The following is a 15,636-nucleotide window of genomic DNA, read 5'->3' as shown; positions in this document are numbered from 1 at the left end:
ATGACGTATTTCTGCTTTTACATCAGTTGAGAGCGAGTACTGTGATTGGTTTCCCTCTGTGAGGAACGCAGCGTGCGGCCAGTTGCATTTTAGAAAAGAAAAAACAGCAACAGCTGACTTTAAGGCAAGGCAAGTTTATTTATATAGCGCCATTCAGACACGAGGCAATTTAAGGTGCTTTACAAGAACTTAGAAATACATTAAAATAAAACATTAAAGGAGCATTAAAATTGTGTTTGAGATAATTAAAAACAAAAGCTAAAGGCAAGCCAATAAATAGTTGAAAACATTACAGAAATTGCATTTACCGTTGCCACGGTAAACTGCATAAATGCAGTGCGAGAATGGAAAAACTTGGCCGACTTAACAACCGTAACTGAGGAGGGCGGGGCTTAGCGAAGAGTTAGTTCCATAAAGGGAATTTCATCAAACTTGGCACAGACGCCAACTGACCTCACATCCATCCCACTCTGAAAGGGACATCTGAGGAACGCTCGCGGGTGATTTCTTCAGATTTTGACCACGATTTCAAACGTCAGTTATGACAAAATTTCACACAAATGTCCAAAGGGATACAAGCAGTGCCGGAAAGTAGCTTCAAAATAGAGTCACTTACATGTAACTACTTACATATAATTAATTACAAAATTAATGTGTTTGTAATCCATTACAGGTGAGAAATAATAATTACATTACAGCTGGTTACATCCAGATGTTCTTTTGGGATTGAATGGTGGGAATCTGCACTCTGAGTCATAAACTACAACTTTTCAGTTACCTGTACTTTACTTTAGTATTTATTTTTACTTTTACCTCCAACGTTTTAAGGCAAATATCTGTACTTTCTACTCCTCACATTTTCAAAACAGGCTTGCTACTTTAGTTTTAATGCACTTGAGGGGAATTATTAATTATTTAAAATGATTTAGAGTGTCACATTTCTGAAATCATCTCCATGTTGTGATATTATCACACTATATAATATAGGCAGCATAATAAAAATATGAACACCTCAATCTGACACTGTATATTTGGTGACTTTAATTTTGTATTTTGTGTAACAATCCAGCGAGTGTAGCAGAATTCAACAGTGAAACTTCCTTGTTTGCTAACAGAATCGACCCCACAGGAGTGATTTGTTTGTTTAGAGTCCAGATTTCAAAATGATCAGAGGTCACAGCAGCTCGGGATGGATGGATGGATGGATGGATGGATGGATGGACGGATGGACGGATGGACGGACGGATGGACGGATGGATGGACGGATGGATGGATGGATGGATGGATGGATGGATGGATGGATGGATGGATGGATGGGACAATAACACATAGAGAGGATTTTCAACCAATTCCAAACAATCAGCCAAAGAGAGAACTACATTAAAATCTCATGATCAAACCTCATTGTAAACGATAAATACATCTCCTTGTATTCTTGTATCTTTGTAATAACGATCCTGATGTGAGTCAGGATGTCATGTTCACGTCAGGGTTTGATTGCCATCTGCTGGATCCTTGTGCGCTCTGCATTGCTTTACTCTCTCAGTCACAAGCTCCTGATCGTTGCAGAGCAGCACACTGTATCGTTTATGTTTTGCCACACATTGGTCCTGACAGGACTGACCCGTACATCCTGTGCCAGGATTTTAAAAAACACACCGTCAGAGTTACATTTAAAGGGATAGTTCACCCCGAAATGAAAATTCAGTCATTATTTACTCAGTACACAAAACACTGCCGGAGTTTAACAGGAAAAAAGTGTTGCAGAATGTCAGTGGAAAACAGTGGAAGTGAATGATGACCATGCCTCCATACTGCTCGTCTGGTGTAATCCAAGTCTCGTGAAGTCCCAGCATGCCGTTTGCACACCGTCACACCACACACACCCAGTTCAGACAGTGTGCATGTGAACGTGGCTCCAAGCTAAAGATCTACAGTGAAGCTTCAGGCTAAAAACATGATGTAAATAAAATTTTTTTAGTCAACTTGGCATGTTGGGGCTTTTGGAGACTTGGATTACACCAGATGAGCAGTATGGAGGAATTTTATGTTTTTAATCTGCTGTTTTTTATGTTTGAAAACTGGTCACCATTCACTTCCATTGTTTCCATTGGGAGATTCTGCAGCACTGTTCTGCAGACTAAAGAACTAAACCTGACCTCCAATCTGCATGAGGCTGAGTAGATAATGACTGACTTTTAATTTTTGGGTGAACTATCCCTTTAAGACAACCACGCTTTAGGAGACATTTGCATGTCATGTGGCACTGCCAGGGTTCCTCAACATCACGTGTCAGTTTGAGCTCCAGGGCCACGAGGTCTTGCTGGACATCATCATCAAAAACCAGCGAAAACCAATTATTGATCCACAAGGAGAAGTGCTGTATCTTTTCCGAGGGCGACGGACGATGTGAAAGAGGAAGTTAAGAGTCTGGATGTAATTTGTCCTGCTGTCTGTGCGCGAGACCCTCGGCCTCCAGAGGTTTGTATTGATTTCTCTCCCGCCGTCTGCTTTACCAATTTCATCCTGCCTTCGCTGATTGATGAGGAAGCTCACTTGCCAGTTCCCTCTTTTTTTCCCCCCCTCATCTGTCTTGCACCACGACATCTTCGCCATGGATTTTCTTCTCACGCCTTGGACCGTCCACCCAGCCCGATGCAGTGAACTGAGAATGAGGACATAATGAAGACAGTGTTGTTGTGCAAAGTGTGAGAAAAAAACGTCCCTGTTGACATAATGGAATTCATTTGTCTGGTTTCCCTCAAGAAAACATGAATCCTGATATTTTTTGATATTTCATTTTATTTTGTTCTTTTTAATTTGTGCAAATTGCCTCCAGTTTTCTCCCATTTGATGCTTTTTTCCCCGATTTATCCAGAGGCCCTGGAAGTAGCTGTTTAATCAGCCGCTGTGTGGACTGAGCAGCGCTGATAAAGAACTCATTACTCTTCATTAAGGAACCATCGCCTACAGACTTCATCTGACAATACGGCTGGAGAACAATTACTGCGGTTCCAACACTCAAGACTGCAGCCACACTCTTAGAAATAAAGACGCTGACTAGAACCATGAAGGGTTCTTCAGCTTGTCCCCATTTTGGTTGCTAGTAGAACCTTTTATAAAGGTTTCACCTGGATCCTATCTACCTAGTTCTACCAGAAACCTACATCAAGGATTATACCTAGAACCATCTGTGAAAGGTTTCACCCAGAACCTCCTATAAGCGATTCTACAGAGAAGCCATCTATTGTGTAATGGGTCCACAGAGAACCTTCTCTGGTGCTAACAAGAAGCCACCCAGGGGGTTCTACCTAAACCCTTTTGTATTCCAAAGGTGTTATACAGAACCCTCCCAAGGGATTCTACTTAGGACTTTATCTAGAACATTCACAGGGTTCATTTATTCTAATATTCCCAAGGTTTTACTAGAACACATTAAGGGAGGTTCTACCAAAAACTTCTTTTTTTTTTTACATTCCAAGGATTTTGTCTAGAACACACCCAAGGGGTTCTACTGAGAGTTCTGTCATATTCCAAGGGTTTTATCTAGAACACACTCTTCTACCAAGAAGGGGTTCTTCTTCAGAAGCACATGGTTCTGGGCAGATCTTAAGCCAGAAGCTTAAGCTTAAGTTCTAAGACAGAAAGAACCCCTTTGGAACCCTTATTTCTGTTAGTGCAAGTCACCCAGTTAGGAGGATCTTCTACAGAAGCCTTGCAGTCAGGCTGCAGTTGCCGTCAAAGACTGTGGAAGGAACACATACAGAGAACAGCTTAAGTTAATATATCAAAAGTTTATCTTGACCTTGCAGCAAAAAGCTGTCAGCTGAAGTTAACGGAGAACTCTGGGATTTTTTTTTTTTTTTTTAAGGCTTTAAACACGTTTTCTTCACAAATCTTTGAGCAGCAGAACAGGAACATCAGAGAGCTCTGATTCTGCCCCCCCTGAGAAATGAGGCTCATGAGATGAATATTTATCCTCCGAAGTGTGTGATACACTCTCTTCACTCCCTTCTCATCCTCATTAAACACGCAGACACCACACGTAAAGACGGTCACACGGTGGCCATTTTTCTCTGACATCACAGTCAGGGATGGAGCACAAATGATTCATTGCTGCGTTTAGGTTCCAAGTCGCGTTACGTAGCAATATGACAAATCATTATCCTTTCATCGCCTTAGGACTGATCAGTAACTGAAAGATGATGGATACGGACGTTAGGCCACACAATATATATAAAACAACATATTTGATAACCTTTTAGCAAGTTAGACAACAGCTAAAATTAGCACTGGTGTAATATCTAGACAGGACACTGCTGCTCAGCCTTGCTTCCATTTTCTGCAGTGGTTCCTCATGGTACTACAGTACTGTTGACAGTACAGTGTTGATGGGGGCATCAGGGTAAGAAGAGAGACAGATCAAGTGATGCTCCCATCATGCCTAGCACCTACCGTACAAGAATGATCAGGTTTTTACATCAATTTTTTTTCTTCCCTGACGACACGGACATATTCCAAGATAACAATGTCAGGATTCATCAGGATCAAACTGAAAGAGTGGATCAGGAAGCATGAGACATCATTTTGACTCATGGACTGTCCACCAGAGTCCAGACCTGAACCCCACTGAGAATCTTTGGGATGAGCTGGAGAAGACTTTACACAGTGGTCCAACTCTCCCATCATCAATACAAGATCTTGTATGTTGCTTTCAACGTACAGTAACTCTGAGTACCCCGAGGTGCCAGGACCCCCCATTTAAGACCCCTGATCTACAATACTGGAGGTCTAAGAACTAGATTTCGACACATTGGCTCCTTTCATGAGACTGGTCCACAATATTAAGTAATATATTGAAGGAGTCAGCTGATGTTGTACTTCAGCGCTGCAACTTCCAAACAAATTAAGATGTAATATGGGATAATCCATCCTGGTTTCTTGTCTCCTAAAGAAGTAACTCCTCTCTGCCAGATTGCACTTGTACATTTTCATTCTTTCATGATAAAAAAAACCCTACATTAAACTGAGAAACTTCATTAATAAAGTGGACACAAACATCTACAATAGGCAGGACACAGATATTTGTTTCTGAGGCTTTATTGTCTATTTTCATGTGATGACATAAAGCAATACTTTCCATCACTTCTCTCCTCTAGCACAACACCAACAAAGAAGAAAAGAAAAACTTTAACAAGGTCATTGCATGACCAAGAAATGTGCTGATCTGTCAAAAAACTGAGCTAGTAACTGAGCTTTACTGAGCCAGAGCAGAGTAGTTTTCTGAAGTATTAACAAAATCACTTACCTGCATCCTCGTCTCTGCTCGAAGAGCTTTGGCTCTGACAGCTTTTATCATATATGTACATTCAGACCACAAACACCCAAAATAAAAAAAAATTATAAGTGTAAAGGAAGTCTCTTTCATTAAACTTGGTGGCCGACTTGTTTGTACCGAGAGCTGTTTTCACATTTCTCTCAATCTAAACACTTTTGGGTTGAATTCACCAACAATTCATGAACAAAAATGCAAACCACCTCTCCCTCCCTGTTATGTTGCTTAAGATCTCATTTAATGTTTCCACAGTATGATGCCTTTTTTATATAAAACATATTTTGGTATTTTGTTTATAACTACATGAAAACATTAGAAAACAATTACAACAAAAACACAAAAATCCCCTAAATCTCCCCTCCAGTGTCCAGAACAACATATCCAGCGCACTGCATTAGGAGTCCTCGAGGAAGTGTCGGAGGAAGTCCACTGGATAATCCGTCCTCCTTCTCCTGTTAAAATGGGGATCGTGTTGGAAGATGGGATGGCAGCTTAGATGAGCGGGGTTACCTCTGCAAAGAGGTGGTCTGAGGAGAGCTGGAAGGTCGGAGATGGACGCTGTGATCTGGGCTCAGAACCTGAGGTGAGATTTGTGTTTCACCATGTATCTGATGAACGACAAAGAGAGGGGAAGAAAGGATTTCAAAGACGCGTCATAGAACTGCTAAATAAAAAAATAACAGCAGACAAACAAACAGATGAAAATAATGAACAAAGAATGAAGATAGACCTGTCGAGGGTTTCCCAAAAGCGCAGGAAGACAGGCCGGTCCAGATGGCGCCGGTGGCGGCTCAGCTCCAGGACGGTCACATCCCATTTCTGCACGTTGGGATCTGTCTTTGCCTCATCATACTTCAGATGAAAGGCTCGAACTGGAGGGGAACATGAACGCACACGCTTACAGATGAACGCCGGAGGACAAGAACAAGTCGCCATCGCTGTCGTAGAACCTCATTTTTAACCCACTGTCATGTGTGAAAGGATTTTTAACCGAAAATGAACGGAAAAGATCCCGTAGAATAGAGCTTGAGATCTGGGCCCGAACCCAGTGAGTTTGGGTCGGCCCGTATTTCTCACGTCGGGTTTGGGCTGTATTACTATTACATTAGTAGCAATAGTAGTAGTACATACATAGAGGTACATAGACTGAAGCTTGTTAAGAACAATGTCGGGCTGTAATCGGGTTCGGCCTGAAATGAGAAACGGGTTTGGGTCACGTATGAACAGAAATTTGTCCAACTCTTCAGACCCGATTAAAGTTTTACCGTGAAACCTGTTTAAAATCATTTTCTGAACTCAATTCATTAGTTTTTTGGTCTGAATCACTCACTTTTGGCGAAAATGTCGACAGGAGAGCCATCAGGCAGCAGCCACGGCCAGCCTTTGAACTGCCAGGCAGGACCCTGCACGAACACAGCCACCACTCGGTCCCTGCAGGAAGGAACATTCACAGGTTGATGCCTTTGTTTGTTTATTTCGTAGAGTTAATGCACTTGATACTGTCTGGTTTGTGTACAGCCGGTTGACGTCTTTTCACACCACACTGTCAGTGACTGTAACAGTCAAGTGAACACGATGCAACTGAAAGGAAACTGAGAAGAAACCACAAACCGGACAGACATTCTGAAATACCCTCAGAGACAAAATTTGTGGTTATAATACAGGCTGCATGTCGCACACAGGCAGAGCCACATTTGTGAAACATTACTGAGTCAGTCTCACAGACTCTGGTATCAACAGCTGAGCCGACAAGTGGTCCTTACATGTGATGACTTATGGCCGACAACAGGCTGTGCTCATTATTTTCAATTAAAATAAGATTCAGTTTAAGCTCAAGACTTTCTTTGCTTAGACAATACAATACAATGTCCTGGTTGTGATTATATTCCACAACCTCCACAACCACAATCTTACCTTGCTGTGTAAATAAAAACAGGCTGCAATAATTTACAAAAACTTTTCAATCTGTTTGGTGAAAAATGTTGACGGATCCATCAACCAAACAAAAAATAAAAGCTCACCAGTCTTGTGGAGCCAGTTTGAGCGGCTGATCAATGATGCGGTACGGCACAGTGACGCTCAGGGTCGTGCCGCCCGGCTGGATCTGGTCTTTGCGTCTCTGAAGCAGAACCTCATTGTCGCGCTGGATGCCCTGCTTCTTCTTCTCTTCTGGTGTGACAAACCTGTTACGGTGCAAAAAAAAAAAAAAATCAAATGCATGAGGTTTTTCTGCTCTTCTCACTGGTCTGCTAACCTCATTTTTGAGTTGTGTTAAAAAAAATGCTTTTTTCTTGACGCCGATTGTTGATTATTTACACTTAACAAAAACATTCGCTCCCATTTTACATGAGTTAAAGCAAAAAAAACTATGGTTTACTTCTCTCAAATCTTGACAAATTTGTTAGTGAGCACTGCTCCTGACATACCGTTGCATATAAAGATGTTAATTAAACTGCAGGATTTTTGCACAGAAAGCTAATCTACAAAATGTCAACACGGCCAGACTTTCTTTGCATGAGCTGGCTCGACAAAATCTAAAACCCAGTCAGAGATAATGTGTCACAACGGTGGTTAGCAACTTCTTCTCCAGGCTCTGTGCGCGCTCACATACAAAGGTGCTATATTTATATACATATATATACTATATTTGTGTATATTTTTGTCCTCTCGTCACTCTAACATGAGTAATACGTTTCCTCCAGCTGACATTATGTAATACGACAAAAACCAGTGAGAAATGCGAGATGTATTCTCATGATTAATTCATGTAGAGATGAAAGAAGTTGCAAAATTTCCTATCACAAGAACAGTCATCAAAATTATGATGTGATTATCGATTACTGATTGATAAAATGTTCAAAAAGTGCTGCTGCACACGCTGAAATCGTTTCACCGAGGCCTGAAACTACATCCTGTCCTCTGTGATGTCAGTGTTTCTAATGACGCAGAACAAACCCACGTTGCTGTTGCACCTGAATCTGACAGACTGTTGCTACCTTCGGTTGATGCTGGACGGTATTTACTGAGAGTTTTTCAAAGCGCAGCAATCAAATTTGAAACGGTAATTTTTATCATGACACCAATAATCAGTTTGTCAGTTTGCCCCACAAGCCAACATTATTACAGAACGTTTCTTCTCCTGTGGGCTCGAACCTCATCGTAGCTGCTATATTAAGTATTTACAGCTCATTAGAGTGTTTCATTAACGAGATCTTTTCCAACCCTCATTATGTCACTGTCACATTAAAAACCGACGTTCTTCCTTTGTCATCCCTTGTTATTTCGCAGCTTACAATAAAAAGTGTATCCGTCTTTTCCATCGGGGCTGCTGCGCATCACCAGCATCTTCTTCTGCAGTTGTTATATAACCATGAGCTGTCGAACTGTCACCATCCCGTTAGTACATTACTTAATTGCTGTAATTATTGAGAAAAGGGGAAATTGTGCCTTTGGGTGTATCAGGGCACAGTGTGCACCGAGTACCTGATGAGCTTGTGTTCACTTCAGTTCATTCAATTTAATGACTAGAGTGGAACACAGCTGGCTTCAGTTGGTACACCGAGACGCCTGCCACCGTTTTTAGGATTTAAAGTGGAAAAACTTCATGCAGCATCATACTAAGCTGTGACTGTTGTGCGAGTGTGATGTAATGAAGAAACACTTTCCTAACGGTTTGATGTTTTGACAAGATAATCCTCCAATTCCTTGCCCCTAAAAAAAATCTATAAAAGGGGGCTGGTGTTCCACAGAGATCAATATTGGGCCCCGTCCTGTTTATCATTTTATACAAATAACAGCACCTTCCCTGACGGTCAACACTCTCAAGACTTATAAAAAACAGTGTGACTCAACAGTACCTATTTAAAATGTTCATTTCTATTGGTTTATATTTTTTAATGAGTCCTCTCTCTCTCTCTCTCTCGTTTCAACATGACGTACTAAAAAAGGGCAGAAAGCTGACACGCGTCCTCTCACCTTTGGTATTGCACTATATTTCATAATTAGTGGAAATGATCATCTTTGCGTCACAACTTTCTTTTTCACTGAACAAAATATTTGTTGAGGTCCGCACTAAATAAACGTTTTCTTCTCTGCATCAAACAATACTTCATTATACTGCTGTTCTGCCACACTTATTTCCTTTACCAAAAAAACGCAGCTTCTGTGATTTGGCTATAGCACTTTTGATAATATTTTCAGCGGCTGTGCAGCTCTAACATGTATGTAGACTTACTTTAGATCCTGCAGAAGATCCTTAGCATTGAGCATTGTGATGAGTGAGGTGGTGGCGGCGGGGATGATGACGATGGGTGTCCGGGACCCTGTGGAGAAAGTCACGAGAAAATCTTTAAAAACTGTCGCACAGATAGTCAAACAGAGGCAGTAACAGGACAGATTGGTATTATATTTATTATATTTATTATATTACACAGGGCACTGTATTTTGCATGAACGCGACATCTAACTGAGTGAGAGCAGTGTACCTTTCTTCTGGTTTGGTGGAGGTCTGGCTTGTGAAACTAGAGAGAAAAAGACAAAGAAAAACAGGTAGCATTACATTTCACAGAGATCAGGGAAAGAAATGATGCAAATGATCCTGAAGTGAGACGGCTTTGCTCTTCTACTTTTGTCCTATTTTGATTTGTTTTCCCACCTGTAAATTTTAAAGGAACAAGACTGTGCTGAAGGGCTTGACTAACTATTAAATTGCAATAACTAGTGCAAATATTAAATGTTGCAGCTGCACAATTCCTCAGAAATAATTTACTGCAGATGGCACACTTTTAAAAAAAGAAACTAAAAAATAAAATCAAAGACATAAAAGTGCTCCAGGCTGCATTTCTTTCTCTAGACCTTATTTGTCTGTCGAGTTGAGCTCCTCTATTAATCTGCATCACCGCAGTCAGGTCATTACTCACAACACACAGACTGACGCTGCTTTGACATGCTCTCACATATTCTCAAAAAAAGAAAAAAGAAAAAGAAAAGCTGCAGAGGAGCAGTTTGGGTCAAACAGACATGTGATTCTTCTCACTGAACAAAAGTCCCTTTCACAGAATCAGTTCCATCCAGAAATCATGTGCATATTTTCTATGCTATGGGATAATCTTATATTTCAAATATGAGGTTCCAGTCTTTTGCTCGAGGCTGAATGGAATTAAGTTCCTTGTAATTTTCCTCTGTGGGTGAATGAAAAGCGTCGCCTAAAAATTATCAGTCATGCATCTTGAAAGGACCACCTCGCCTTGTTTAATTCTACATGGACGTTTCAGATAGTGGCCAATAATGCGAACACAGAATAACCACTAGAGTCACTAAAACTCAAACATAGCAGCTGCTAGTGTCTGAAGAGTGCGACTGATTGGTCGGTAGGATAATGCGGCGGTTTTCTCCTCGTTCCGTTCCCGTAGGAGCTGTGGGTGGGAGATCCGAATGAGTGACACATGCAGACAGCTGCCCAACATTTACTGACAGGCAGCGCTGGGAAGGAAACCTCCCACAGCCAGGACAGATGGAGCTTTGTGGCACTTGGTTAAAAATTACCAGCGGCCTCGTGTCAGTCAGGTCAAGGTTACAGAGGATAATGACAGAAACACGAGGGTGCTATAATAAGACGAAATACATTTAATTTGGATTCACAATGGCAGGCAGTGATGCTGAGATACAAGGACAGTGGTGAAAACATGTCCTGTTTATTTTTTCTCCTCCTTTTTTTCTCGTTATGTGTTCCAGAAGTGGACTGTCAGGAAGCTGACATTAACTGTATTTTTGAATATCCATAAAAATGAAAGTCTAGTACTACCAGCAGTGGAAAGAGTCCTGAAAATGTACTCAAGCTCAAATACTGTTACATTACTAAAACATTATTTAATTACAAGTAAAATTACAAACTATTTGACACAAAAACTACTCAAGAGTATTAGTTACTTTTTCATTATTGATGTTTAACGTATTATCAATAGCAGCATTCAATCAAAGAGGTTCCTGTTTCTCCAAATCTCCAGTCTGAATTCCTCCAAACTTCCTCTCTGTTCTGCTCAGTGGTCACACTCGCCTCTACAAACCACCAGTAAGTTTCCTTATTCAACAAATGGCTCCACCACTGATTTTAAAAGTATAGATTAAATAAAATATTAAATAGGCAGTTATTAAAACAAACCAGCATTTTTCAGCCTTTACAGAAACACTGTAAGGAGACACAGGCGTGAATGTAAAAGGACACTAACCTGGACGAGGGACAGGCTGCAGCGCCGGGGTCTGGGCCTTCCGAGCAGAGGCTCCTTCCTGGAAAACACAAACCATGCGATGGTCACAGTCACACACATACTATGTCTTTAATGAAGTACATGTTGCTTTTTGTGTTGCTTGTTGTGTTACGCGAGAATCCCAAGGCTTCACACACAAACTTTTAATGAACAGCTGCTCAACAACCCTCATTAAGACTCGGAGACACAAGTTATTGAGCATCTTTTTGCTGATAGCTGTTCCTCCTCCACTTCCCTCCAGGTCACGACTGATTCCATGTAGAGACTGAAGTGAGTGTGTGAGTGATGGGTGGAGAAGGGGGGGCCGGGAATTTAAAGGGGGCGACAGTCCAGCAGTAATCCATCATCCAGTGACAATCCCGCAGGCTGGAGCTCATGCTGACAGAGGAGCTACAGAAACATGCAGACCTGGTTGGCCTTTGGCTCTGGCTTGTTCAGTTCCAGTGCTGTCAGGCTGTCGACAGTCCACAACGTCCCAGAATCCAGATATTAAGTTTTTAATGAGCGCCCGATCATTACTGCGCACGTCTAACTCTCAACAGAGATGACAAGGAAGCAACTACAAACTACTTCCATCATGATTGCCCAGGCAACTGAGTTGCTAAAGATATTAAAGTATACCAGGATATTAAGAAATCCCAACAGTGTGATTTTCAACACTCATAAAAACATGTGGTCTCTTTCTATTAAACTGATAGAGATGCTGCAGTGTAGCGTGCAGCTTACACCACCAGGGGTCAGTTTCTGTACAGCAGCAAAGCTGAGCAGACAAACACTGCTTTCATGTGAGGAAGAAACATAACATTTTGGGAATAAAGTTACAGGACTAACTAATTAAAAAGAAGAAAAATGCATCTGCCACTCTTCTGGATTATGTTGCATTCAGCCCAGGTGATAAAAGTAAACTAACAAACACTGCAGACTACTCACTGGTCAGAGAAGCGTTTTGTTGCGTAACTTTAGTGAGCATCACAGCGGGTGAGGCCCAGACTAATTACTGGCGACAGAGTTACGATGATTGCGTGCTGAGCGGATGGAAAGGTGAGCAGTGACGCTGCTGTACAGAGACCGGGCTGGAAATTTATAGTTTAGGTTTGTCCGTGAATAAAGGCTGCATCTCCTCAAGACTAAAGTGAAGCTCCTGCGTGTTCCTGTGCCGTTTCCCCGCTGTGGGAATTGTGCCGCTATTATGATCATCAATGCCTGGAGGTTATGAAGGCATAAAATTTAATTCTGAATGCATAACATGTCAAACAAAGTCAAATATGGCCCATATCCTTTCACTTATGAAACCAAAAAAGATTAAATTCATATTTCACTACTTTATAGGGGCAAGGAGGTAATATTGTTAATTATCATATGATTAAGAATTACAACAAAAATTTGTTCAAAGACTTCTGAAGTGTTAAAAATGTAAAAACATTTGGGTTGGTTCATAAAAAAAATCTAAAAAAGTAGCTTCAAACTGTTAGATATGCAAGAGACGTGTGTGTGTGTGTGTGTGTGTGTGTGTGTGTGTGTGTGTAGCTCCTGTTATTCTGCTCAGGAGGCCCTTTGAAATACATTATTCAAGCCATGTATCTTTGGCAAAAATAATGAGCACTTAATATTTTATGAGATTTCATTTAGACTGTCCTTCAGCATCAGCAAATAAAAAATTCTTCTGAAGGAGCAGGAAGGCCTTGTCCCCAGTGCCGTCCACTGATGCCAGGACAGCTCATCCCTGCCAGTCCGACCAAATCTGATGTCAAAACCACTGAGCACTGAGAAAACAAGAGCTCTGTGCCAAAGCTGACGTTTAGAGGATACGCTGTCAGCACTTGTGCAATAACGAATAAGAAACAACCAGTACAAACTATTAGTGCGCCCCTAGCTATCTTGATGAGAACCAAATTTATTTTTTCTCCTCCCGTCCCGTTAGCTGGAGGGCAGAGTCTATCAGCAGCACTGCAGGATCACTGTCAATTACAGATAAACTGCGTGTCTGCAGCTCAACTGCAGCTTGGACACTTGTACTTCCTCTCCAGTGATAGCACACTTTGCACCATAAGAGGCTCTGCTCCACATTACAGATTTACAATAGAGTCTTTAAAGGACTGTAAAATGAAAAGGACCACCCATCGGGAACTTTATAGGTGGATGGAAACCATTAAATTGATGCACAAATCCCCTAAATCCAGTTGAACTGCTCACAAGAATAACAGAACACACAGAGCATGTAAAATAAATTGTATTAGACAGCTGTGCTTGCTTTCATGGTCCGAAAATCATAGACACCACACATACAACCAAATTTACTGTATAGAAAGTGCTTAGAAGAACTGCGGTAAGAATAAGTATTTGGTATCAGTGAGGCATTTCTATCAGCAGCTAAACACTGGAATTTACTCAAAATGTGCCAATGCTGCGTGTCGACACCGAGTCATGCAGACAACAGTACTTCTGCTCAGAGACGTTCAGTTTTCATGTGAATAGAAGACAAAAGTTAACTTTTCCATTAGTCTTACAATCAGCTTATAACAAGATTACAAACTTGAGCATGTACAAGTGTATTTTTAATAAGATGGAATGATATAAATTAAGTTCATTGCATATGAATTCTTTAGTTTGACCTTCTAATCAGGCCACAGGTGTTTCCAACACTGCTAATTAAAGTATCATCCATTAAACTATGAAGCCTTTGTAAAAATAAATAACTAAAATACAATGTTTTTTTATACCATGATAATTTGAATAAATGAATCTGAAAACCTTTCACAGACCCCCTGGCAGAGTACCACAGACTCCTGGGGGGGCCAGCATTTCTGTGCAAACATTTGTAACTGTTACCCAGATCTGGTCACATCCTGTCACAATTGCAGCAGTATCATTACAAACTACTTCTTTTTATTTCACAAATTCTTCTGTCAGTAGGTTTCTCATCCTCAAAACTCTTTCATGAACTTAACCAGACAACCCAATTTTGAATTAGCGAGTTTCTTTTCCTGCCGTACAGTGGGGCGTTTTGAGAAGACCTCCTCACACTGCAACAACTTCTGAATCTGCCTCCTGCTTTCTTTTCAAGGCAGCTGTATTAGAAACCATCTGACTGGTGGCTTGGAGTTGACATTTCGTAACATTTTGTGGTGAAACACATAGCGCTGATTTTTTTTCCCCCTCGTCCGTTGCTGGAGGCCCCCAAGAACTCATGAGTGCAAGAGAGCGGAGAGAAAGGTGCTTTTAATAATCTGTGTGGTCAGCTCTACATACTTTTATATCTCTGTGTTTTTAATTTCTCTTCTGCATCAGTTTCAGTTCTATTTCCCCTTGTTACTGTTTCATGTTTGCTTTCAGCTGTACAGGAGTCGTGTTAACTTGCTGCTGATGAAACCCCAACATTTCCAGATTTCGCTGCTTCAAAATAAGTGTTTATATAGCAAAATTGGAAAATATAGCATAGGAAATATAGAATTTATAGGGAGCTCCTCTTCAGTTAAATACAGACGTTCAAGCGGGTGCACACTCAGCTGTGCCAAACCAAGTCAGGCCAAGCAGCATGCGTGCCGATGGAAAAATGCCAAAAGAGCCGTAGAAGTTTCTGAGAGAGATGACAAGCCTTCACGACATTGTGTTGGGAAAACGGCAAAAATAAGCGTGTCCATCTGTGTGTCATGTTTCCATGACTGCCGATCAGAGCTGGAGCCAATAAATAATAGAGCTGGGATGATACATTTATCTCCTGATACAATACTGTCATGATACCTGTGTGCTGCTGTGATACGTACTGTGGCTCGATTTTACAATTTATTACGATTTTTGATTGCTTTTTTAACACTTGACCAAAAGGAAAGAGTTGAATCAGTTGAATCACACGTCTAGACTGTATATTGTGACTCATATTTCCAAAAACAATGCACATCACATGTCAGTTTTTCTGGGGGGGGTTTTCTCAGCAGCATCACTGCTAAACTGCATATAAATGTAGCAAATACAAAACTTTTTAAAGTAAACCCTAGCTGTTCCTGCTCATCAAGATGGTTCCATAAGAAAATTCAG

The 15,636-nt window shown here is 41.1% G+C and overlaps 1 protein-coding gene across 1 annotated transcript in view; it reads right to left on the bottom strand.

Moving 5' to 3' along the window:
- Positions 1–5,084: 5,084 nt before the first annotated feature.
- Positions 5,085–15,636, bottom strand: part of cdc73 (cell division cycle 73, Paf1/RNA polymerase II complex component, homolog (S. cerevisiae)) — a 28,432-nt gene continuing 17,880 nt past the window's right edge. Inside the window, exons 11-17 of the mRNA XM_084732621.1 lie at positions 11,563–11,620; positions 9,820–9,855; positions 9,570–9,657; positions 7,357–7,518; positions 6,666–6,766; positions 6,066–6,207; positions 5,085–5,943 (exon numbers count right to left, since the gene is read on the bottom strand). Of these exons, the coding sequence (XP_084588747.1) occupies positions 5,907–5,943; positions 6,066–6,207; positions 6,666–6,766; positions 7,357–7,518; positions 9,570–9,657; positions 9,820–9,855; positions 11,563–11,620 (624 nt within the window). The 3' untranslated portion in view covers positions 5,085–5,906. The remainder of the gene's footprint in view (positions 5,944–6,065; positions 6,208–6,665; positions 6,767–7,356; positions 7,519–9,569; positions 9,658–9,819; positions 9,856–11,562; positions 11,621–15,636) is intronic.

This window comes from Lutjanus erythropterus, chromosome 12 (genome assembly GCF_056507025.1).
Source record: "Lutjanus erythropterus isolate fLutEry1 chromosome 12, fLutEry1.hap2, whole genome shotgun sequence".
Taxonomy (NCBI): Eukaryota; Metazoa; Chordata; class Actinopteri; order Lutjaniformes; family Lutjanidae; genus Lutjanus; species Lutjanus erythropterus.
The sequence above is the reverse complement of the archived record's forward strand: the minus strand, read 5'-3'. Positions and strand labels throughout refer to the sequence as shown.